The 25,524-nt window shown below is 37.2% G+C and overlaps 6 protein-coding genes across 8 annotated transcripts; 3 read left to right on the forward strand and 3 right to left on the reverse strand.

Annotated features, from left to right (window-relative positions):
* LOC18596390 (ankyrin repeat-containing protein At5g02620) lies at positions 1,027–5,457 on the reverse strand. Its single transcript, XM_018122539.1, has 7 exons — positions 4,367–5,457; positions 3,688–4,173; positions 3,294–3,443; positions 2,512–2,589; positions 2,275–2,322; positions 1,753–2,195; positions 1,027–1,662 (listed from the first exon to the last, which is right to left on the reverse strand). Exons 1-7 carry the CDS (start codon positions 4,740–4,742, stop codon positions 1,072–1,074), a joined length of 2,172 nt encoding a protein of 723 aa, XP_017978028.1. The 5' UTR covers positions 4,743–5,457; the 3' UTR covers positions 1,027–1,071.
* On the forward strand, positions 5,601–6,566 carry LOC18596391 (egg cell-secreted protein 1.1). The gene has a single exon (XM_007024824.2). The coding sequence runs from the start codon at positions 5,977–5,979 to the stop codon at positions 6,376–6,378; it is 402 nt and encodes a 133-aa protein (XP_007024886.1). The 5' UTR covers positions 5,601–5,976; the 3' UTR covers positions 6,379–6,566.
* Positions 6,741–9,139, forward strand: LOC18596392 (pyrophosphate--fructose 6-phosphate 1-phosphotransferase subunit alpha 2). Of its 3 annotated transcripts, none has more exons than XM_007024826.2 (4): positions 6,741–6,900; positions 7,893–8,057; positions 8,693–8,764; positions 8,858–9,139. In XM_007024826.2, exons 1-4 carry the CDS (start codon positions 6,862–6,864, stop codon positions 9,077–9,079), a joined length of 498 nt encoding a protein of 165 aa, XP_007024888.2. In that variant the 5' UTR covers positions 6,741–6,861; the 3' UTR covers positions 9,080–9,139. The 3 variants fall into 3 exon arrangements, 2 of the variants coding, with proteins under 2 accessions (XP_007024888.2, XP_007024887.1); XM_007024825.2 differs by having other exon boundaries at positions 6,743–6,900; positions 7,863–8,057; XR_001928292.1 differs by having other exon boundaries at positions 6,750–6,900; positions 7,863–8,026; positions 8,693–9,139.
* Positions 12,363–14,789, forward strand: LOC18596393. Its single transcript, XM_007024827.2, has 3 exons — positions 12,363–12,528; positions 12,632–12,696; positions 13,014–14,789. Exon 3 carries the CDS (start codon positions 13,143–13,145, stop codon positions 14,481–14,483), a length of 1,341 nt encoding a protein of 446 aa, XP_007024889.2. The 5' UTR covers positions 12,363–12,528; positions 12,632–12,696; positions 13,014–13,142; the 3' UTR covers positions 14,484–14,789.
* LOC18596394 (E3 ubiquitin-protein ligase arih1) lies at positions 16,719–20,677 on the reverse strand. Its single transcript, XM_007024829.2, has 4 exons — positions 20,414–20,677; positions 19,425–19,923; positions 18,033–18,793; positions 16,719–17,421 (listed from the first exon to the last, which is right to left on the reverse strand). The coding sequence occupies exons 2-4, from the start codon at positions 19,842–19,844 to the stop codon at positions 17,040–17,042; spliced, it is 1,563 nt and encodes a 520-aa protein (XP_007024891.2). The 5' UTR covers positions 19,845–19,923; positions 20,414–20,677; the 3' UTR covers positions 16,719–17,039.
* LOC18596395 (fe(2+) transport protein 1) lies at positions 23,199–25,321 on the reverse strand. The gene is made up of 3 exons (XM_018122962.1): positions 24,642–25,321; positions 23,682–23,831; positions 23,199–23,568 (listed from the first exon to the last, which is right to left on the reverse strand). The coding sequence occupies exons 1-3, from the start codon at positions 25,254–25,256 to the stop codon at positions 23,263–23,265; spliced, it is 1,071 nt and encodes a 356-aa protein (XP_017978451.1). The 5' UTR covers positions 25,257–25,321; the 3' UTR covers positions 23,199–23,262.

The raw sequence follows: 25,524 nt of genomic DNA on the forward strand, positions 1-25,524 counted from the left end.
GTTGTGAACACACTTTTTTTTTTGTGGATTAATGCAAAACTTTTATTTATCCAAAAATGCGGGGAAATGTCCTGCTGCAAAGAACACTGTACATCAAACCAATGAGATTCTACAGATAAAATGATACATCTACAAATAAGTAACTAGAATTTTTCAGCTATTACAGAGATTGGCATTCCTATCTTTGACCTCTTGAAGTAAGCTGTGTAGCTTGAATCGAACTGATCAGTCCATGATAAAGTTGAAGACATCAGTAGTAGCACAAGTTTTCTTCCCATATTTCCCGTTGTTTCGCTCAATCCAAATATAATAGATATAGGCTTTCAGACAACTTTAAGAATGATCACAAGGAGAGATTTTCCTTTCAGCTTCTTTTTCCAGTTGAACTCTTCAAGCCAGTCACCGGCAGGCCTGTGAATATTGAGGTCTGCAAAACTCTCTCTTAAATTTGCTTATTGTCAATGGGAACTCTCCGGGAACAATGTCTGCATGAGGAGGATTATTGCAGTAGTGTTCCGGTCCCAGTTTCTCTTCAGGCCAGAAAAGCTTCTTGGTGTGGTGAACAGCACGATAATAGTGCTCATCCTTAACGACTTGATGTTCGAGACAATCAAGCTTCTGAATGTCATCATTTAGCCCATCTTCGTTCCATGGGGGTCGACGATAGCCATGAACAACTGCCTGAAACTCACCAAGTAAGACATACTTTCTGAGAGCGTGACCGACACTGTCAGTTGACAATGACACTCATCAATCAATGGATTTTGTTTTTTTTTTTTTTTGTTAATCAAATACTTTTAAAAATTGTGGTCTTTGTTCGTATCATCTTCTAGTTGTCATTACTTCTGCTTCCTAATGTCCCTTGATGTATCCCTGTTATGATCATAGACATGAAAGAAAAGGAACTTATAAATTTTCTTCAATGGATTTACGCCCATTTCCTTTTGATTGACTTGTAATTTTCAATACCCAAATTGGGAGTTGGAAAAAATGCTCTGATATAGTTCAAGACTCAAGACTCAAGACTAAAGTGAATTTTGTGCCAAACTGAGAAAGCATATATTTACTGATTCAGGAAAAAATACCAGCACCATTTGAAGATTGGATCATATCAACAAGGAGTGGGAACTGTAAGAAGGCAAATAAGGTTACAGGAATACAAGCAATTAAAGCTGCTGGGACAGCAATCCATGCCAGTCTTTGGCTAAGGACAATGCAAAAGGTTGCACCAAATGCTACAAGCATTGCTGCTATGGATAAAAAAAGGGTAGCAAGGCCAACAATCAGTCTCTGTGGGAGTAACCTAAGGAAATCTTCTTCTGCGTAACGTGAAGTGAGGATTGACAAGAACATTAAGATAGAGGTGACTGAAGAGAACAATGCCAATGCATCTGATATAGCAAAAATTATGAAAGATTTAGCTTCTAAAAATAGGGGAGTGCCTTTCTCATTGTCATTGCCTCCTGGTACAGTAAAGATAGCAGCAAACATTACAGTAGTGATTAGTGTAGCAACAAGCATGCACGATGAAGCAGTGCTCTTCATCCACTTCTCTCCTTCCTTGACCAATTTTGCGTGCTCTTCTGTGAATAACATTCGAGGTGTTCTACCATTAATGTCTCTCATTTCCTTGTATAAGGGTTGTACATTCTTCTCTACTTCCTGCAATGTCAAAAACAACTTAAGTTATGAATTCTTAATTGAATGTAAGAAAGGAAGTATTGAAAAATTCATGTATAGATGGTGTTAAACCTTAAACCAAAGTAGTTCTCTTTGCATTTGAAGAGCTGCACCAGATACAATATTAAGTCTATTTGGAGGTGCTATCTTTCCAGCCAAATGCAGAATGCAGTGATTGTTTTTGTCTTTGTAAGCAGCAATCATATCCTTGAGTGCTCCTATATCGTGGATAAGTCTAAAAATCTTTTCTTGGCGATGAATGACTGCCATATGAAAAATGCTACGGCTATGCTCATCAACTCGCCATATCAAATCAGGGTAAGACTGAATAAGCTCAGTTATGAGCTCAACAACTCCAAACTCTGCTGCAATAAATAAAACCTGTGAAGGGCTTCTTAGTATATCTGTAATTTGTGAGTCTTCTAAGGATAGAATTTGTCCCCATAACAGCTCCACAAGGACAATGGCTTGCATATGCAATAACTTCTTCTTGTAAATGGCTTTATGTCCTGGGACTAGAGTTAAACACAGGTCAGTTATTGGACTTTTAAATATACAAGCAAAAATATCACTAAATTTGAAATTAACACCTACTTGTTTTCTCTATTGAGTGCCTAAGTTTTCCAGCTAAGCCGATAAACACTGCAGACATTCCAAACAAACTTGCTTGTTAATGTTGAAGGTTTGATCAACAAGGAATATCATAAAACTTGATCATTTGTATATGCAATTCATGATTTCCCATTTAAATGAAGAAAAAACTGAAATGAATAAATTATGTCCCAGAAAATCGAGTCTTTATGAGGAAAAATGAGATTATGAGAGAGAAACCTTGATTTGTATGGTCGCAGCAGCATTTTGACATGCCTGATGGGCAACTAGATTTAACTAGTGGTTCCACATAGATCCCTGCAAGAGCATAAAAGTAGATATCAATATGTCAGGAAAAATTCCGAGTGCTTTTTCCCTAATCGTAAAGCTTCTAAAGAAAAGTTCACTCCTCAGCTAAGGACTGCTATTTTCTTGGTTCATACCACCAATAAATGTAACTTACATCTACAAATTGCAAGACTCCTACAGTGTAATAATTAACTTGTCCATCTGCTGCCTTTGACATCTACAGTCAGCCCAGTAGGTTAACTAGTTTGAATTGAGTTCATTTGGTCCCATGTTTCCTATTTATCTCGAATAGCAACTAAGCCTTAACATGATTTGGAAAGGCCAAGAGAGGACTATTACTTTTCTCATTGTTGAACCACTATTTTCAGTGATAGTGTTCTCTGTTTAAACTCTGTTTCTCAGTGGACTTAGGTAAAATTTCACTGAAACAGTAAGATCTAAACTTCTATTATATGATCTTTATCTAGTGTGAGAATTGCAGGGAAGTTCACAATGTGGCAATTATTGATCAACACCGAAGGAGCAGTGGGGAGTGGAAACGATTACAGGTTTGTCTAGGTTACAAGAATTATATACAGAGAAGAGATACAATCAGACAATCATAAAAATCACAACATATAACAATTTGAATCATGTGATTGAATTTCCAGTGCTTCCAAAATCCAGCTAATTAGATAATGAAAAGAATATTAAAACAGAATTAGAACACTTACAGGGGTAGATAAACTTTTCCCAGGTTCCTAGCTCACTTCTGCTGGCAAACGCTGAAGGCTTTCGAGCTAAAACATGAAGTGCTGTCTCCCCATTTGAATCACGCAGAGTAGCCAATTCTGGATGGTGCTGAATTAAGCAGAGAGCTACATCTAAGCACAAAGGAAGAATGATTAGCTATTTAGTTAAGGTTCTTCCCATAAGCAGTTTTTTCTAACAACTAAGGAAAGGGCTTTGGACCTAATGGCACTAACCCTTTCTACACGCTAAGTGGTTTAAAGTCTTGAGCCATAGATATGGTAGAATCAATGAGCTTCTTGATTTATTCAAGTTAAAGATGTTACCAGACTGAAAGGACAAAGTAATAGAATTGACAGCATACGTCATACTTCTTACCAAATAAATCAGTAGTGATGGTGGCAATAAGCAGTCCGATGTAATCCTCTTGAGTTAGATCCTCAGCAGCAGTCACCTTGTAGAGATACCAAACCATGTCTCTGTGGCCAAACAGTGCGGCAATGTAGAGTGGTGTAACTCCCTTGTTCCCCCTTATTCGTGGCAAACATTTGTTCTTTTTCACCATCACCTCTGCAATCCTAGTAATACCTGATGCAGCAGCAACACAAAGCGCTGTGTTATTGTACTTGTTCCTTCGTTCTAAATCTGCCACACCCGTCAATTTGACCAGCTCCTCCACGAAAGCAATGTGCCGGGCCCCTGCAGCAATGTGAAGAGCTGTTTCCCATCCCTTGGTTATCCTGACATTTGCAGCACCCGGATGCATGTTCAGGAACTCTTTAGCTTTTCCCCAATCACCTTTCAGTGTAGCTTGATATAAAGGTGCATACAAGGTAAGCCGTGTAGAATTCCTGTTAACGTTCGCTGCCATTAAATTGATTGAATATTAGAATCAATGAGCTCGAATTATCATTTAACGCTAGTTAATGCCATCTCTGAAGTCTAATCCTATCATTTCAAGTTTCCTTAGACAACAAAATATCCAACATAAAGACAAAACATCCAAAAGCCTTTACAATAGTAAAACCGAAAAAAAAAATTGAAAACTGTTACCTACCAATTGTAGGAACCGAACTTGGTAATGTAGAGGCTGGGGGAGTTGCAAGAGAAGGGGCTGGTATAAATTTGTCAACCACTTGAACAGGAGTTGCAGCATTAGCATCCTTATTGTTGTGGTGGTGATTAGTAGCATTAGTCTGCTGTGAGACCAGTCGAGCACTTGCATGTTCTGGGAGTGGGAGTTTAGAGGCATTGTTAACAAGTTTCAAAGGCTTCAAGGCAGCCCGGCTGGAATTAGGCTGGCTCTCACTTGGAGTTGCAGTTGCAGATGATGTAGCGTAGCTTCGCCTGGAGTTTTGTCCGCTGTCATCGAAGTTTGAATCGGAGAATCTTTCAGGAAAACATGCCCTGATAGAAGGATTCCGACCCAACATGTTTAAACTTCCTTCCAGTTGTTAGCGTCAACTACCAGAATTACTATATTTATATAATGCAAGCAAGCATAAAAGTCAACAGCAGGAAAAAAAAATCCATTATAAAAGGTCAACTCAAGGAAGAATGGGATGATCTGCAAGAGATTTCTTAGCAATTAAACTATGTTGAGAGAAACCGACTTCAAAATGAAGAAATGGGAAATTTCCAATCCTCGTGTTAGGAAGTTTAAGCAGCGTTAGAGCTTCTAGATGCTGCTCAGTGACATGTTCGTTGATCATCAGCCTAGTTTCTGAGCAATTAAGATTATCATGGTCTCATGGAAAGTACCTAGTCATTACTAAAGCAAGCCCCAGGACAGTCGGTAGACGCGTTAGCAACTTGACTTAGAGACGACCCTTGTTCTTATCAGGAGAGGAAGGAGAGGAAAGTTCCAGGACAGAACGGAACGGATTAAAAATGTGGACCTCTCTTTTTTCTGCCTGGTGAAGGACAGGAGGGAAAGGACATGTTTAAGAGACCATTGTCTTCGACTTTTTTTTTTTTTGGAAATTAACAATACATTCATTTCAGAGGGAAACAATTCCTTCACTTCTAGAAGTCGTTTTCGAACTTATCGTACTAAACATGGCTGAATATTACAAGCCCCCTACCCTTGGCAAAGCTACCCCACTCACCATGGATGGGTTGCGATAATCTCAACTTTGGTTGGATGATCTGAAGTTTTAACCCTTTCTTTTTAATGAGATTATACTGCAAGGAACTGTATAATACAAATAAGTTATCTTTCTTTATAAAATTCAAGATCCAATAAGCCTTTTTATATGCTAACAACATCAAAATTTAGAAAAGATTAAGGCACGACCGATCCCACTACGTCTTGTAAACTGACATGCCAAAGAAATCAGTTGTATAATGTCATGGAATTCTCCTATACCTTTACTTCAGAGAAATCTGTTCTTCCAGGGCATATTTTCTTTTATTTTGTTCATACCAATAATTTTTAAGTAACTGCTGGTTACACCAAAAGGTTTAAGATCTTTTATTGTAATGTAGTGGATGAAATTCGTGAAGCAAAACTGACGAGTCTCATCGGCTTTCTCCCAATAATACAGGCACTCTTTCCTCAAGACTCCTGAGTTTTCCTTCATAAATGGTTCCATCCCATCCCTATATAAACCGCAAGAATTCACAGTCTTGTTTCCATATCTCTCAATCTATCCCATCATCTCGGAAATGGCTTCCACCTTCAGGGTCTTCTTTCTGGCATTCCTGTTAACTCTGAGCTTGCTGTTCGTGGCCAAGGCAAGGCCGTCTGACCCCAAGCCAACAAGCAGCCTTGAGGCTCGGTTGAATTTGGATGACGGATCAGCCAACTGCTGGGAGTCACTGGTTCAGCTTCAATCATGCACCGGAGAGCTTATTATGTTCTTCCTTGATGGTGAGACCAACCTCGGGCGCAGCTGCTGCCAGGCAATTCGTACCATAAGCCATCGGTGCTGGCCAACCGTGATCGATGCGCTAGGCTTTACCACCGAAGAGACCCACGTTCTTGAGGGCTACTGCGACCATGAAGAGTCACCGCCATCCGTCGTTGGTCCTAACGGAATTGTTTCTACTAAACCAATTGGTCCCTAAGTGGATAAATCTTCAGTCTTGATAATAATCTGATCATCTAATAATTAAAGTAAAATGCTTAGTAAAGCATTCTTTGAGTATGAAGAGTGTATAGACATTTGATTAAATGTCTGCATTTTAATTTAATTTGGGTTTTAAATTAAGAAGGCTTGCAAAGGAAGCCCATAAAGAAATAATTTGAAGCCCTACATAGTCTGAGATGCAAGCCCATTTCCAACTTAAATGTTCGAAGTGAAGTTCTGTTGGGCCGAGCCCATCCAATATCTATAAGGAACAAATTGTGATTTCATATTAAGTTACACGTGTTGTATGGTGATAGGCTAAGACGAAGAAAATAAAAATGAAAAAAAAAAAAAGAGAGAAAGAAAAGAAAAGAAATTGGCAGCTTTTGAGCCATTGATGTGGTGGACACTGGAGCCAGAGGGAGGAGGATTGTAGATAACAGAAGCTAAATTTGAAGAAAGTTTAAACCTGTTCCGAGTTATGGATTTCTTCGAAATGCTTGGGTCTTCAACGAAGCTGGTACTTTTTCATTTAGCTTAAAAATTTTAGAATTCTGACTGGCTGCATTTATCTAAAAACTTGCTCTCTATCAGTTTGTCACGATGGCGTAAAGAACCTTTTTTTCTTTTTTCTCTTTCTTCGTTTGGGTTTTATTGTATCTGGGTAAGCCTGTCTGTACATAGCTACTTTGAGATTATAAAGCATGTTACTTTTCTGTATTCGATTCAAAGTATTTGACTGATTTTGTTTTCTGATCCCAAGTCAAAGACCATCCTATATGTGTTCGCTATCAGCCTCAAGTTGAACAGCATTTTAATTACTTTATACAGTTTGTATTCTATAATCTCAGGATTTCATAGTGGTTTGGAAAGTTTACTGTATTTATATTATATATCACTATGTAACACCGTTGATACAGTAGATGCTGAGGTTAGTTTTTGGCATGATTGTTGTGATATGGGAGATTTCAATAACGTTCTCTGAATAAGATGGTTTTGTACATAATCCACTGGTACTAATAGAGAGATTTCAGAGTTGGGTAACGAATCCTTGGGCTAGACAACTTGCTAAGCTGAAAGCAGAGAGATTTTTTTTTTCCCTTCATTTTTTGGTTTACATTGGTAAAGTATCATCTAACAATATGTGCAAGATCTTAAGCGAGTGAAGTAAATTCTGTGTTTCTTAAGTCTCACCTAAACCAAAGTTGCAAATTTGCATGAAATAGGCACAAACAACCCCTTTATTAAGCCTATGCTTGGGAGTATGGATTATGGTCTTATCTTGGCATAGGTCCGACACAATCTTTGTAGAGGTTTATCTTCTTTCTTTGTTTCTTCATCATTTTTTTCTGGTTTGCCTTTTCTTGTCCTTCTAATTAATAGCAAGCCTAAGAAGTTTGGTGGCACTAGCTCCGCCTTATGACAAAATCAATAAGATAAATGCCAAAATACTGAGACTAATACAATATACCATTGTTGCAGGCCTATGACAATTGTCTATCCTTGTGGCAGAAAACAGAATCAGAAGACATAAATAATATGATGGTTGACATTTATCAAGAAGCAGGACCCACCCTGTTAGAGGAACCGGAATCAAGCATAGTGTTCATGGATCTGCACAGACAGGATGAAGATCACATTAAAAGGTTAAAGGAATTTCAGGCTTACTATGACATGGTATTTTTTTCTCACATAGCTGTTCTCATTTTCATCTTTTACAACTTTCTTTTTGTAAAATTCTGGATTAGTTTTGATCAGTTAATTCTATGGATGTGGCTCATTGGTCTTTGTGCGTGTCTAACAAACATGAATTCCACCTTTCTTTCTTAGTGCTTATGAGATCAAACATCAGAAATATGGGCAAAGTTAGTGAGAAGACAGCATGTGAATAATTTGCAAGAACACAGTTTTTGACCCAGCTGTATAGCGGAAAGAAGAATTGTGTAGACTGTAGCAGAACCCCATTGATTAGTATTACTACCTTCTTTAGTTTAAGTATGAAAAATTTCACCTTGGAAGTATGTTTAATTTAGGGTTTCTAGTTATTGTGTACATAGCCTAGCTGATCGCTCTCTTTAATCTCAATGAGATTCATTACACTTCTGTCTGTTGAGAATGCGTGGTTTCTTATATCTCTGTCCATCTTTTTTATCAAGATTTGAGGGCAGTGTTCCGATTTTTACAGCATGGGAATATAATAATGTCGTTTCTTGTGAGAATACGCAGTCATTCATGTATTTATTAAAAACCTTTTGTAACTTTTAATTTAGTCTAATGGTGAGGAGGTTAACCTGGAGCTTGGCATGTCTCAGGTGAAGAGGATGGTTAAACCTGGTTGTTCACAAGAAGTGTTAAAAGTGGCATTGAATTCCATGTCCTCGCTAGTAAGCATACTTACCTACATGTCATCCTCTCCAAAGCCCCATTCCTCACTTTGAACAAGAATTAATCCAACGTTGTGGTCATGTTTTACACAGAAGAAGAATCTGCCTGGATGTCCATCAGATGAAATTGCATGTTGCAGATTTGCATGCCTGTATCTCTGTATTAAACCTTCTGTTCTACTTTTGTATAGTCACATAGTGGTCCAGATCAATGTACATTTAAATTTATTGAAGAAGCAAGATATGGGAATGTTCTATTCTGTAACTTGTCAGCACACAACATTATGCATCGCAAGCTGTCACACTTGTAGTTAATTATTATTCATTTATCGCAATTATTGAAAATAAATAGAGTAGTAGTAATTTGCCTTCCTATCTTCCTTGAAGCAATTTGTTTCTCTCTTGGGGGGAAGGGGGTTTTTTAGAAAACGTCCTTTTGATTGAATGGATACATCATAAAATTGCCCAAATTGTTGTTCTTTTTGAACAAATTCTCACTAATTACATTACATGAAGTTACAGACAGCATCCATTGATAAAAAGTACAAATATCCACATAGGCAGTTGCTGCACTAACCAATGGCATTTTTGTACATAGTGTACGAGATTAGAACTTAGAAGCACTAATGGAAGAGTCAAGGATGCTTGCCTATGATAAAAGAAAGCAAGTCCTTAAAAGGTTAGCTCTCTAAACTCGGGTCAGGATCTGGTTGCTTGAGGACAACAGCCCCACTGTTCATTCTCGCCCGTGCCTCAGCAAACATCCTCTGCTGCTCCGCCACTGCTTCTTCCTCAGTCATCTCTGCTCCATTTGCCACTTTTCAAAGAGTCCTGCATGGTCTCAATCTTGTGTTGCTCATATGCGGCATATACCCTCTTCAATGTACTCTTCAAACCCGAGAACCTCTTAAATTGCTCAAATTTTAATCAAATCTTTAGAATGATAATCATGTAGGGTAAGATAATTATGGCATAGTAGACTTTCCTTTTGTCTTTTTTTTTAGAGTGCTAGAGTAGGTTATATTACCTTACTCCATAAATATCCAAAAACCAATCTGTGACAATGGGACACCAAGGGGATTATTGATATATGAACCATGTAGCTAATGTCTAATGGCATCTTTGACAGAGGACAACAGAGCAAAGGTTCTTTTTCCAAGAAGAAGAGGAAAACTGAGAAGAGGGCCACGAGTCCAAAATTCAGAGGGACGGAGATACCAGCGCTAAAGGGCGCCCCCCAGGCCGCACATCCAACTCCAGGAGCAGCAAATTCGGAGATTGGACACCACCTAGAAATGTGAGCCAGGTGGGTGTGTTATTTTTCTGAATGAAAGGTTTAGCTTTTTGGCTTTTAGGACATGCCCCTGCCCTGCCCTGCCCTGGACACAAAGACCTAAGGCTTCAGCAAACCAAACCAAACCAAACCAAAACACATGCAGCAGAGTGAGATTCGGATGTGTCAGTTTTCACCCGGAAAATACCCTTCAAGTGTGTGCCCATATATATTGGCATCATCACATAAATAGACATCGGCCCTCACATGGGACACCCATCGTTTTCATTTTCTCCTTTCTCATTGAAGCGACGACGGGTAGATAAATGTCCTTTTACGTGTCCTTGTTCACGGCCGTCCTCCTCTCCCAGTGGTCCATTACTGCTTGTCATCACACCGAAGAATAGGCTCTAAAGCATCTCCCCTTTTATTACCCTATGCAAACCACACTGTTGCACTCTTTTAACGAGATACAACAAATCCATCCTTCTTTAAACAATTGAATTTTAATAAATATTCTTTTTTTCTCATAAATTATCACCACTCACTTTGGTACAGATAATTTTTATAAAAAAATTTATGATCAATGAAAATTTAAATTTTTAAACTTTTTGTAAAGCCAAAATCAATATATAAATTGCTGAGGTTAATAAATGTAACTAAGGTTTTTGATCATTATTATTTTCTAAGTGAAGAAAAGCATTTATGTAACTATGTCATAAATGTTGAATCCTTTTTTAGGGGCAATCAATGCAACTATCACCACGAATAGTTGATTAATGGAAAGGTTTTTAGCCATTAATTCAAACCAAATTGAAATGGTAAAACGTTGTGAACCCTATAGAAACCAGAAACATGCAAAGTATCTATGGCTCTCAAAAATGGAGATAATCTACACTTCCTAACTCGCTAGCTCCTGCCCATACATATGTATCTTTTTATAGAATCGTGAGTTGTCATAAGATGTACAATATTGGCATTAATCATCATTATTTAAAAGAAACTAGATTTTTTAACAATTATTTGTCCCCCATTTTGAGTTGGTTTTTGTTTTTCTTTTTATGGGAATAAAAATTGTTATATTAGAGTAATAAATAAATAAAATAATGAAATCCCAAGATAAATAATTTTGGCTCAAATTCAACTCTTTAAATAAAAAAATCATATATTAATCAATGAATCAAATATTTAAGTACAATATTAATTTTGGTAATTGATAGTATTGAAATTGAAAATAAAAGCTACTAGGCTCAATTCCCAATGTTTAAGCTCCCATGTCAAACTAATCCAAGTTACAATTAACAAGAAACTACCAATAAATTAAACGGAATAAACTCTCTCTCTCTCTCATTCAATAGTTTTAGTTTTTATGGCCATGTTCAGATGTTCCATGCGGCCCTTCAAAACTTCAGTAGTTCATTCCAACTTGCAACTAAATTACGGGGAAGCCAAAGTTAATCCCATGCTGATAAAAGAATATTAATACTTACATACATACATTATATCATCAATTGAAAGATTAAACTGAAATTCAAGATCCTTTATAATCAGATTGAATCAAGACCATGGTTGGTACAATGTGTTAGCCATATGCCCTTAAATTCAATTTTATTAGTTATTTATAGGATAAATAAATTAGTACATCACTTATTGATTTCATATATATATATATATATATATATATATATTGTTATTGAATTATAAATAAAAATTTTGTATAAATTCGTAAATAAAGAAACTAACGCAATGATTGTTGGAACATAAAAAAAAAAAAGAAAAGAAATGAAATGAAAGAACAAACAAAACAACTCTACCACCACCACGAATGGCAATCAACGATAAGGTTTTATAGTAACTTTTATTTTATTTTAACCACTCCAGCTCAGAACTCACGAGGAATGTACACAAACACCTGCCCCGCGTCCCAACTGTCAATCAGATAACACTGGACAGGTTGTGATGATTTAAAAAAGAAAATTGACAGAAGAAATAAAAAAAAAAAAAACTGGTGAAGTATCTTTTTCCTTGTTCATACCTGCGCTACACGTTTTAGACCAGAGAGTCTTATTATATATTGATATTAGCACTCTCAAAGAAAAAATAAATGAAACAAAATGTTGTTCTTTTGGCGTTTACTGATGGGACAGTTAAAGTGCATTTATCAAATCATATCATTTCCCCCAGCCTGCAAAACTGATCTCTTCTGACTCCTTTGCAGTTCCTTCCTTTGTAGTCTTTTTTTTTTTGGCTATTTTCCCACAATCATACTACTAAATGCCCACCCTCTTTTCCAACATTTATTGGGTTTTGTTTTGTTTTTTGTTTTTCATTCTTGAAAAATATTGTTCTTTTTGATAGTCCATAGCATTTTTTTTTTGAAAATTTCAGTAGAAGGGAAGGGGAATGTATTTTTAATCGTCTGCTGATGTTGTCATTGCGGTCTTCTTGGTTGTCAGGATGGTGATGGGTTGGCGTCCTTTTGGTTCAAGGGGTAGTCTTTTCTGGATTCTTTCTCATGCATGATCGTCGCTTTCTGTTCTTTTGTTCCTCTTTGGTTAAGTTTTGTGTCTTTTTCCTTCCTGGGTCTGGCTCAGAATTCAGGTTGCTTTGGCCCTTGTATGGATTTCTTGTGGCGGAGAAGTGCGGATTTCAAAGCAAGGTAAGGCCTTTAGCCAATTTTCATCATCTTCCGTCACTCTCAACATTTCTCTTTTCTACACTACGTGTATTTTCCTTCGGATTATCTGCTGTTCTCTTTTGTTAAAATTGTTAGGCTGACAAGGAGATAAGCTTTATTGGTCTATGATATTATTTTAACTCTCTCGGCTTGCATTCCGCATCCAAGTTTTGACTTCTTCTTCTTCTTACAGTTGAATTGAGCTTGTTTTACACCAACGCTAATCAAGCATAAAGTTTTGCCATCTTTTCTCATGCTTAAAAGGATTCTGATGACGATTTATTTCCTGGATTATGCAGATTCTGATATCAAAGGGACATTTTTTTATGTCATTTCTTTTGGTATGTGCTAAATCTGTTGTTGAATTCTTCTATGGTCTCTTTTCAATGAGGTTGGTTGTGAGAGGGCTGTAAGTTTGTGAATTTTAAATGGACTTGTCCTCTAACTGTAAGCATTCGAGGTTATTCGGCTGCCATTTGACTTCTGTAACATGCAAATGTCTTGCTTTGGTCACTATTGCTCTGTTTTTCAGAGTTATATTGCTTCATTCATTTTCTGCCAACAGTGCGATTGAATGGAACAATCTGGATTTTATTCTAAGCCGTTCTTTGTTGTTGAATTCTGATGGTGGGATTCGTGGAGATAAGTTCTTGGAGGCTCCTCAAATTGTGTGGGGACTAAACAATCAGAAGATAGCATTTGCGAGAGCTTGTCTAACTGCTAGAATGCTGAACCGAACTCTTTTGATGCCAAGCTTAAGTGCTTCACTTTTCTACAAGGAAATTGACCGCTTGCAGCCTATTTCCTTTGATAAAGTCTTCCAGTATGATAGGTTTAATTCACTTTGTAATGGGTTTGTGCGGTTGGGTCGGTACTCGGATCTTAAGAATCAATCAGGAATATATGATCTCCAAAAGGGAAGTGGAAGAAAGTGGACTGTTGAGAGAGACCTGGAGCAGTTGAAGCGAAGTAGCGGAGGTTCAGCTGATAAGTATGAAGTGATTAGAATTGTTGGAAAGAATCCGTTTCTATGGCATGATCATTGGCCTGTTAAAGACTATGCAAGGGTCTTTGAGTGCTTAGCTTTGGTTGATGAGATAGCAAAAGAAGCAGATAAAGTTGTGTCCAAGATTAGGCAGGTAGGAAGAAAGCTTAGGAGCAAAACTGAGCCAGTAGAAAACAATTTTGATGCAGAGGGTTCTTCATTGCCGCCAGCTCCTTACGTAGCAGTCCATATGAGGGTAGAGATAGACTGGATGATTCACTGCAAGAAATTAGAGCTAAGATCAGGCATAAGCCAAATTTGTAGTAGCAAGCAAGAAATTATGGAAAGAGTGGGGAAAATTGTCAGCTTTGAATCTCCCACTGTTGTTTATCTTGCTGTTGCTGATAGCCTCCTCAATGATTCTTCAATATTGGGTCATTGGAAGAAAGGATTGCTTCCTTTTGAGAAGAAGAAATTAGGGGTTGATGGAATCTACAAGAAGCATCCATATCTCATTCAGTCAGCAATTGACTATGAGGTGTGCTCAAGGGCTGATATATTTGTAGGGAACAGTTTTTCCACTTTTTCTAGCCTCGTAGTTCTTGAGAGAACACAAAAGATGATCAGAATGGGCACCACAAGCTCATGTGGCATTGATGTTAGGTGGCCATCTTATGCATACAATATACCAGATGAATCAAATGGGCCTCAGAAATGGATGACTAATATGTCTGATTCAAGTCTTAAAGCAATTAGTTATGGTTCTAATGTCATCTCATGTTGAAGTTTATCCCTGCACAATTCCCCACTTGCTGATGGTATTATCACCATTCAGCAATTTTTGAACCCAATTGATCCTGCTGGTTGAATGGTTCTAAGGATTTATAGTGTAAAGAAAAGCAATAGGAGAGAATATCGAGATACAGTGGAATACTGAAATAGGTATAGTTTCATTTTTGTAATTTTGGTGTTTCGCTCACTTCTCTTTGATATATCACATGTTCATAGAGAACATATTCATCTTGAAACCATAGTCCATAAATTTGCTTATTGTTTGTTTATATCCTCATAAAATTTTACTTTTTGGTTATCATGTTGGTTTCTATTGGCAAATGGAAAGACAGTCTTTTCACGTATTTCTGTTGTGGGATTTCCTTCACACTAAGGCTATATATGGTCTTAATCTTCCATTACTTGGTTTTCTGGTTTGTCAAAGTAAAGCATTAATGTTGGGGGGTCATTGCCTTGGGTATATTCCTTTTGTTGTTTCCGCCATTAAAGGATAGGATAGGAGCAAGAGTGGAAAAATGAATCACCAGGCTTTGTTGCGTCCACTACAATCAAAGAATTCTTGTGTAGGTCCAACATTCGCCTCGATGGTCATTCTTTTTGGCTCAGACCGCGTAATGCTGGCAATGATGGGATGAGCTGTATGTTTCTAAGAATCGACATTAAAAAGAGTATTAAAGGGTTTTCATGCCGCCTTCTTTTCTTTAATGTCTTGTCTAAATGAGTGTGCTTATGACCTTTTGTTTGCTGAATGCTTGGCCCTTTTACAATGATTTTCTTGCTCTCTTCTGCTGTAAGTAATTCCGTTTGTCAATTCTCTTTTGTCTTAATCAGTCTCCCAATTTCTGCCTTCTAACGCAGTAAGATGTGCTAGTCCTTGTACTTTGATGCGCATATACCCAGAAAAAAGTACTTCCATGACCTGCCTGTAATCAGAACAAGTGAAAATGAAATAGATCTTTTAAGAAAGGGAAGTGTGCAGTGACAAGGTTGTGAAATCCCAAATCTAGCATATCTGCAGAATTTGACTTATGAGCAACATGGCATTGTTGATTCCTATGTGAAGCTGAGAAGATGTTTTTGGGTTCATAGTCTTGAGGCTATCCTCTCGGAGAGCAGTTGCCAACGACTCCGTGGAATCACATCTGCTGCCAAGAGGAAGAACTGCTAGAGAGAGAGCTAGTCAAATGCACATGCCACCCCACCGAATAATAAATTTATAAAAAGGAAAAAAAAGTGGGGTATAGTATGCACTAGGAATATTAATTTATATTAGTAGTAGCTGAAACTTTGAAACTGAAAATAAAGACTACAGTCGGAATAGTAACCCAGGATCTGCCGGAAATTATTGAAACTCTAGTGCCATTTCTCATTCTCTGGGGAAAAGTCAAATTGCATGTGCCGGTGCCACTCTCTCCCATGTCTTGCTCGGAAGGCTATGTAATGTTCATTAATACCAATGAAGAATATACGAAATAAACAACACAATCTGTAATACTTTGGATTTGGATTCTCTAAGATATCCCCACATAGTAATGGACTTCGCTTGGCAGAATTGATGCTCTGTCCATGGTACTAGCCCAGTTCACCAGGCACAATTGACAATTCAAATCAAAGAACGAAGATCCTGATCTCACCCCATAATGCAAGCCAATCCTTATTCCATTTTGGAGGCTTGGAACCATATAACCTAGACTAACCGGCTGTTGAAGCAGTTAAACAGAAAACTGACTCCTCATATGGGTCATTGTTTGATCCATTTTGGAAAATACTGGTACTGATCAGTATAACCCTATGCCTATGAACAGCTATCTTGTTTGCTAATACAGGACCAGACAGTTGAACTGTTATTAATAACCATATGGCCAGCCATTTCTGCTAAAATGACCTCTGTGGGCGGGCTGCTGCCGCTAGGGAAATTTAAAGTTCAACCACATGGCTGGCTTAAGTGACGCTAAGCGTAAAGTAACACTAAAGACAAAAGAAAATGAAATAGCAATTAGAACTGCGCTATCATAATACTAGAACCAGAATAGCAATTAATGTCTCCAGAAGAGTAGCCTGACCCTATCATAATGCAGGGCAATTAGAACTGCGCTACAACATCATAATCATAATGAGCTCAGTGAAACCAAGAGAGTTCCTGTAACTTTAACATGTATGGAGGGAGAAAAGAAAACAGCTTTCTTAGCAATATTAATGCAAGGTATTGCATTCAAGAGAGGCCATGTCAAAGAGAAAAGATTTGTTTCATTAACTTTCTTTCAATTTGATGACATTACAAAGATGTTTACCCTATCTTCTTTCTTTTTCTTTCAAAAAGAAAGCAACTATCATGCAAGAATCTTCCGCAAAGACCTCCAGGGTATTTTATCTTCCAGCATGTAGTTAATGACTAAAAAGAACTACATAGAGGGAGGAGTGCTGATCTCAACAAATTTGTGTAAATGAAAATGGAGCCAATAGAGTGAGAAACTCTTTGCCTCTCTTGTAAACCTTGTTGGATTCATTAGCAACTTATTACCTAATATTGGAATGATCTACACTAGCTTCATTGGATATAGTCTTCGTAGTAGTTGTCACTTATTACAGAGACAAATCTTTCGAGCCAAGGAAGCTGATGAAGGTCCTTCATGGCATCTACATAGGAATCTGTACAGCGGGGTGGAGATTGATATGGGTGATGCTCACTCAGACTAAAACCCCCAGCAAGGAACCTTTGTATTAATGCCAGCTGTGATCTTTCTTGGTCTGAGTATGCATCCATGATCATAGGGAATGAATTGAAAGTATCCCATGTCCATTGTTCTGATTCTTGGACAGAATGTGTGACCAAGTCTTCAGAGTTGTCTTCATCCCAAAAGGCGCATTGACAAGTCTGCTGACCATCCCTGTACTCAGCACCACAAGAATAGCAGAACTCATGCCCGCACCTGAAAAGGAGACATGGAAACAATTTTGGTTTCAACAACCCCAAACCATATATATAAAAAAAAAGGTCATATAACACTAAATTGCACACATGTATAAAATATGTGGATACACTTCTTCACGTGCGGACAATAAGAGATGCACACAAGCATGCAAAATTGCATGATCAAAGGATGACCAACACCACTAACTACGTAATTAAGTCGTGGATGACTTGGTAATATCACAGGGCAACCAAAAAAAGTCCAAACATACACAACAAAGTTTTTAGTCCAAACATCAAATGACCCTTTCAGTGTATAAGGTCTCCCTCAGCCACACACTTGAGTCAAGTCTCAACCATGTTACCATTCACAAATTGTCTAATCATTTGAGTAATCATATGATTAGACTGTTGCACAAAACAAAAACTACAATTCAACGATGGTACAAACTGCATGACCTGTGATTGGATTCAGGAAAGAAATTGCAACCAATATAAAGCATCTCATGCAGGAAGGAGATTGGCATCAAATGGTTTCATCTGTCAAAGTTCAGTCTGTTCATTATTTATTCAATTTTATCTAAATTCCTTCTAATAACCAAAACACTATTATGAGAAGATGGATCTTACCAGCATGTCATGTGATAGCAACCTTGAGTAAGTTCAATCATCCTACGGCACTGCTGGCAACGCCTCCACCTCTTGTTTTGTGCCAACCGATGCAAAGTAATATCCGCAGCATCTCTTTCCTCCAGGGGAAGGTTCTGATACTCTTCACAACTCATTGACAAATGCCATGGAACTCCACATTCCACACATATAAACCTTCGACAAACTGGGCACTCAACACAGCTATTATCTGATTGCCTAGATGAACTGGCCCTAGTTGATAAGCATTCACGAGGATCAAGCAAGACAGAACAATTTGGATAAGGACAGTATATTCCATCTGAATGAAGAACATTTGCTTCTGCTTGGGCTCTTTCTAAAGACTCATAGGAAGCAAGTGGAAGAAAAGATCGACACTCAGCAGTGGAGATGTAATATTTGCATCGTAACTGAGGGCACCTGATTGGGACTTGGGATGACTGCACTTTACCATCAACATAAGTTCTCATACAATGGGAACAGAATTTATGTGAACACTTCATGGTGATCATCATTAATGATAACTTGTCCTCACAGCAGATTGAACAATTTTCAAGAGATTTATCTCCCTTGACAGAGCAAGAAATGACTCCTATTGCTACTTGGGCTAGCTGCAATGGCCTTAGAAGATTGGTGCTTGGAACAAGTTTCAGAACAAACTCTTCCAGACTACGGGTATGTTCGAGGATTCTTTCCCTCAGTGCCATCAAAAGTGGATTGTCGAGTTTTTCCTCGGATGTAATCTGCCAGAAATTCATGTCAGCAAAGCATAGTTTAAGCTATACCATTAAAGCTATTTGGGTTAGAAACGATTATGAACTTCAAATATATTATCTATCAAAACAATCATTTTGGGTATTTTCCTGTAATTCATCATAAGCAACCACTAGTTGTTCTTTTTGCCCAAGTTTTCTGATTTTAGAGATGATCAAAAGTTTTCATAAATAAGCCATAAATGATTGGACACATACAGATCACACAGTTTGCATTTAGTCAGTTTGAACATAAAACAAATAAAAGTTGCATGAAAATTAGTTACTAGCACTATCTTTGAAGAAACTAAACTTCAAAATTTAAGCTACCAAACTTTTAGCATACTTGAATGTTCTAAGTCTAAAATCAGGAGATGAAAATTAGCAAAAGCCATGTTTCATAACTCCAAAATTTAACAAAATGCGATGCAATGGATTTGCTCTTCAGATAAAGAGAAATAAGCTTTTACGAGACAAATCGAAGCAAAATAAAATTTCACATTATAGTAAGGTTATGTGATATTGTCTGATGGAAGTAACTGTTCTAAGTGCCATATAAAAAGAGGTAATCGTTAACGTTTGATATCCAAACAACATCATGAATATACAATTCTTAACTGACCTGATCATATAACGATGCGGAATCAGTAAAGGCATATACACGGTGGATTTTGTTCTGCACAGCCTCCGTCAAACCATCCATTATAGCTAAATAATCAGCCACCGATTCCTCCACATAAAAGTCAAGCTTTTTCTGCACTTGAATAACAGGACTATCAGCTGATCTCTCCATAACCACCCCAATTCCTGAAAACCCCGAACCAGAGTCTCCAGTGTCAGCTAAAGAGATGCCCTTAAAGAACATCTTCACTGAAAATTCATCAAGCTCTTCCCTTTCTTCTTCCTTTACCACTTCTTCAGTTTCCTTCCATACCTCATCATCCTCGCAACAGCTCCGAAAGTCTTCCTCGTCTTCTTCTGCTCTAACTTCCCTAACTAAGGATACAGAGGACTCATCAGGCAAAACTTTTTGATCCTCCATCTTTCAAGACCAATTCCTCCGAATATTCAAAATGAGCTCCGCTACTCTTTACACTTCAAGTAATTACTGATATCCAAACCTAAGCATAACCAATTAGGATAAGAAAATCCATCTCAAATTGCATGTCAATCAAAACAAAAAGCCAAGAGAGAGAGAAAAAAAAAGTGATATTTTCTAGCTAATATTTCTAGAACAAAAGCCAACAGAACCATCAAGGAAATTGACCTAGACCCCAGATTTTATTACCAAAATCCAGCTGAAATCACAAAAAGAGATCCGCAAACAAAGTGTTGATCTTCCAGTTCCTGATTCCAAATCAGGATCTAACAAATACCCATCAACAGATCAACTCAAAGCTCCAAACTTTGACAAAAATAAATAAAACTTGGAACTTTTTCATGAACCAAACTCAACAATCCAATATCCCCAGAAAGAAATATAGTTAAATCTTCCGAGAGATCAATCCCTCCATTACTTTCGATAAAACTACAGGGCAAAATAAATTATATACAAAAGATAAAAAAAATAAAATAAAAGGGTATCTATGAAATGAAATGAAACTTCCATACCATGGCTTGGAACATTATCCGGAAGGGGAATTTGTGGGCTGTCTTGTGAAATGGTATTAAAAACCCTAATTTCTGACAAGCTGCCCTTGCCAGAAAATTAAAAAAAATATATTTCAATTTACTGAAGTTAGATTAAAGGAAGGATCATTCATCATTATGTGGAGAGAGAAAGAGAAAAAAAAAAAAGAAAAAGAAAAAGAATCATCAGTCACTGTTAGTTTGGTGTTAAATCGCGTAAGAGAAAAGGAAAGACCTTTTTTTCTTTGTTTTTTTTGGCTTTGCTGGCATTCTTTTATTCTTGCTTGACTTAGATACAATTATGCTTTTACGGTTCTCCAGATTTCCCCATAATAACGTTAAATAGTGTCACATGTACAAGGTTCAAAATTTACTAAAAACATTGATTTGTGGTCCATTTTAATTAATTATGCAGTAAAAAATTCTTCCTGGGGTTGAAAATTTCGCATTAAAAGATACAATCTGGTCATAAATTTGAGTGCTTCTTATTATAAAAAAGTATATAAAACTGTGAACAAGATAAAGAGAATCAAGTGAGAATTTATACCCATTATTACCTCAAATTTCATTTATGGGTGGATAAACGTGGTACAGTACGAATCTGTTTTCTTCCAATGGTTCCATGGGTGAGCTCTCTAAAAAAATAAAAAAGATTCCCTAGGCATTTCTTTATTTCCAAGAAATTGTATTGTTTATTTTTTGTGTTGTAATTTTCTCTCAATCACCAAATAAAATTAGAAAAAAAAAAAGAAGTTATATACTGTTGGATAATGCAATAAACAAGGAAGCAGATTCTCAGCCAGAAAGTGGAGAACGTTGGTGTAAGAAATCTATGCACATGGGTTTTTGTCTGTTTGATGAGAAAAAATGTGACTCTGTTTTGACTTTTTCCAACCCAAGATAATTTTGATTTTATTTTATTCATTTATTTCGTAGTGATAAATAAATCTGCAAAAGTTACTGTAGCAGGGTTGGAAAAATGAGACAATAATCATTACCCACCACCCCCTTTCCTTGTATTTTACTGCTGCAATGCTACACATCTTGTCTAATCCAAAAACAGAGAAAAAAGGGCACATGAACACCACATTAATAGTCAATTAATTCATTAATTAATCAAATGGAATACTTCACAATTTCCTTGTAAATCTCTTTCCACCTCCCTTCTTTAAACCTTACTAAACTTCCTTGGATAAAACTTTTAGAGAAGAAAAACTAAACTTGTGTTGTTTGTAGAGGAGAGAAGGATACCTGGATTTATGTTGTTTGTGGCACACTAAAAGCTAGACTTACCAAATTCAAGTCAACTTTATAGTTATAGCGGCAAGAGGAATTGAACATCTGTTGGATACATGCAATTCTTCTTCCCCTTGCAATATCGGAAAGGTTTTACTCCAAACTTTCCTACTTTCATCCATTTTTTTGAAATATGAATTAATGATTGTATGAGCTTCAAGTGATTATCATAGAAGATTGATCCATTACTTACAATTAATTGCATGAATCATGATGAGTAGTACACCTAACGAAGTGTATCTTTGGGCATTATACTAAGCTGGTTGCTGATGTGTAGTTTTGGATTTTCTTACTTTCTGGTTGTTGCAAAGCTGCAAATCTCAATTATTTCCAATAGCTAAAGTTATTCAACACTGTTGGGCTCATTTTTATTACAACACTTTTCCTTTTTTATTTTTCTCCATTGTCTGGTATGGTGGGTATGGTTGGTAGTTTTGTTGGAAAGCATTAGCAACAAAAATAAATGTAGGTGATAAAGACAAATGGGTGAGTCTTCTATCATTGCCCTTAACTACTCAAAACCAGAATTCATAGAATGGAAGAAAACCTTGATCATTAAAAACTCTGGGTCGAGTTGGATATCTATAATTTATTTTCGAGATGAAAGGAAGGCAACCAACAACAAATTGAAAATGAAATGTGTAGTTGTCGTAGAGCCCATGTGGAATTCTGGGTGTTACAAATTTAGATAAAATGATTGGAACTTCGAGCTCCCTTGCCCTTTCTTGGACTAACAATAGGGATTAATATGAACCACACAAGAAGGGAAAAGAAAGGAAAAGAATATAGATTTTCATGGAGGAGCAGAAAAATTAGTATTTCTGTGGGAAAGTTCAAGGAAATAACCCCATTATTAAGAAACAATTATTGCATGGAACTCATCTCTCCAATAAAATGCTGTTGGGTTTCGAAGGTGAATGTCAAATTGTCAATGTTAGGCATTGATAAAATCACTCACCAAATCTGTGGCCCAACCTCCTGTTTCTTGGGTCACAGTCTATTCACCCAAAAAATCTTGACCCCTTTAAAGGACCTGGCTCCAACAACTTGGAAAAGAATGTGGGCTCAGTTTGCTTTCCTTGACTTTACCATAAAATAAATAAATAGATTGCAAGACCAATTTATATTTTTCAGTGTTTTACTTGCATCTTAAACATTAATCAAGAGATATATGCTTTATAAAAAAGAAAAAAAGAGATCTATGACTTCATAAGTAGCATTATGCTAAGGGAGAAAAGGGCAAGTAGATCTATGCCATGCACAGAAGAAACTGAGAAAAAAGGATAAAGGATAAAGGCCAACTAAAAGATCTTTAATACAAACTGGAAGGGTGGAATTAGTTTTCCTTGAATGGTAGTTGTACATGCTGAAAGGGTCACATAATAAAGGTACATAATGTAACAGTGAAGTAGCGAGCCGAAAAGATCAACTTGCAAAAACATGGTTTTTTTATAAACCTCGGTAAGATAGTTTATTGTATATTGCATTCTTCTCTTCCTATGGCAAATGTTCTCTCCAGATAATTTTGACCATGATCAAGCCCATTTGGCCATGAGAGACATGCCACCAGCACCCAGAAGAACTGCAGCATAGGACTTTATTTGGAGCTTAATGCTACCCTGCAACTTTGGACCCATGAAATCTGCCGAAAGAAGATCAACCAAAGCCATGTAAATCAAAAGCCCAGCTGATGAGGCATTTAGCAATCCTACTGTGATCAAGGCGGTTGGACTGTTCTCCTTGTATGTCTTGGACATAGCAATTCCCAGTGCAATTCCAAAAGGGGTTGTCACAGAGAAGAAAAAGACCATGATAACCTTCTTCAACGTTTTGTACTTGGCCTATTTCAAGAGTTAAATTGAATTACAAGTCTGTGTGGGATATTTTCGTGAGGCCTTAACTCTGAAGCGTAAAATGAAGTAATGGTTGTAATTAATTTGTAGGAGATAATTACCTGAAGAATGCAACCGCCTAGACCCATCCCTTCAAACATTTGATGAAAGCAAAGGGCTGCCACCAGACCTCTAATGGTGCAAGTGTTGTTTGAGGCACCTAGTGAAAGGCCTATCACCACTGAATGAACTACAATTCCCAGTTCTAGTACCTGCCATCCGTGTCGATTTACAACATATATGTCATCACCTTCATTGCTACTATGAATTAATCACTAATTGTGGTGATCATATCTGCTCAAGGTGCTCGGCCCCTTTATTAGTCAACATAAACTTTTATGTTTTTTTCTCCTCCGTGATTATAGTCATTAATTAGTTGTTGAAAACATTTGCATATGCTTGTGTAAAGTAAAATTACTGTTTGGCAGACGACACTTGTTTAATCAATTTAATGCTTATTAGATCCTAGAGTTCAGCTCTGTTCAATCAGCTTAGTCCATTTTCTTTTAGTTTTCTTAGGATTTATGTTTGGATAAGACCTAGACCGGCGAGTAGCATCTATGGCCGCCCCTAACAATTGGACCATTGTGAAACTCAGGAAAACTCCAAAACTGAAAAGGTAACTGCAATTCTTTGGAGGATTCGCCAAAAACTATCCAACTCATGGAGACAGGATAAGAACTAGTTACAGACAAGATAGAAACCGCTTGCAATCGACAATTGATAATAAAACATGCACAGAAATGTGAGCCAAGTTATGAATAATTTGAAACACCTGGAAGTCTCTTGCTATTGTATTGTTTATGTTGTTTTATATGGCATCATATTATCATCATACTTATTTTTAGGATTCTGCAGGAAAAGATTACAGATTAACGATTCTGACCATGGCAATGGACTTTTGTCTATATGTAAATTCGTACTATGCACAAGTCAAGCCAAGCTCATGTAAATATATTAATTTATATTATCATTGTTGATATTCATGTCTTCAATCTTATTTCAAGCTGAAACTTTCTTACCATGGCAATGACACGGTAACGAAGCAACTGTTGATCCAAATTTCCTCCGGGTTTTGGACCATGATAGTGCCCATGGCCATGAGATTGCCCAATATTCACCACAGCCATCTCGTGCTGTCCTTCTCCAATTGCAGGTCCACCTTCTGGGATAACCCCAGAGCTGCATTTCTTGCTGTATATTGACGTAGCCATGGAATCCACCATTAAAGTCACTATAGCAGATAACATTGCCACAAACCCTGTGAAGGGAAACTTGTGCCATGGGTTCTCTTTCAAGCAACTAGACGATAACATGTCGAAAGAGTCTGGCAGGACGTGCATGAAACCGGTTGCTAGAATGATACCAGCAGCAAAGCACTTAACAATTACAAACAAATTTCTATCGGGGTGAAGAGCTGGGATTGAACGTGTGAATAAAGGTGAGCATACACCAATCACGCTAGCGATCAAGATTGAGAAAATGGCTATGAGCTTGAGGGGTAAAGCCTTTTCTTTGTTAGTGCAGCCATTAGTTTCTGTTTGACATTCCTCTGGTACTACTGAAAGTGCTGGTGGAGTGAAGAGGGAGATGATAATCAAGAAGATGGAGAAGAGCTTGACAAGTGGGGAAGCCATTGACCACTCTTTCCTTGATCGCTCGCAAGATTGTTGATTTTGAGACTTTCAATTATGGGGATGGGATATTGAGAAGGTTCTATATATAGAGATAAGTGACGTTCTATATATAGAGATAAGTGACATCATGTCACCCATGTTATAAATATTAGTAAGTATGTTATAGTGACAGCATGGGGCTGATATTCTTTCACAAAATTATTCCACATTCTTTCATTGCTATATCATTGAAAGAGAAGTCAATATTTGCAAAGAAAAAGAAATTTAT

This window comes from Theobroma cacao, chromosome 6 (genome assembly GCF_000208745.1).
Source record: "Theobroma cacao cultivar B97-61/B2 chromosome 6, Criollo_cocoa_genome_V2, whole genome shotgun sequence".
NCBI classification, from domain to species: domain Eukaryota; kingdom Viridiplantae; phylum Streptophyta; class Magnoliopsida; order Malvales; family Malvaceae; genus Theobroma; species Theobroma cacao.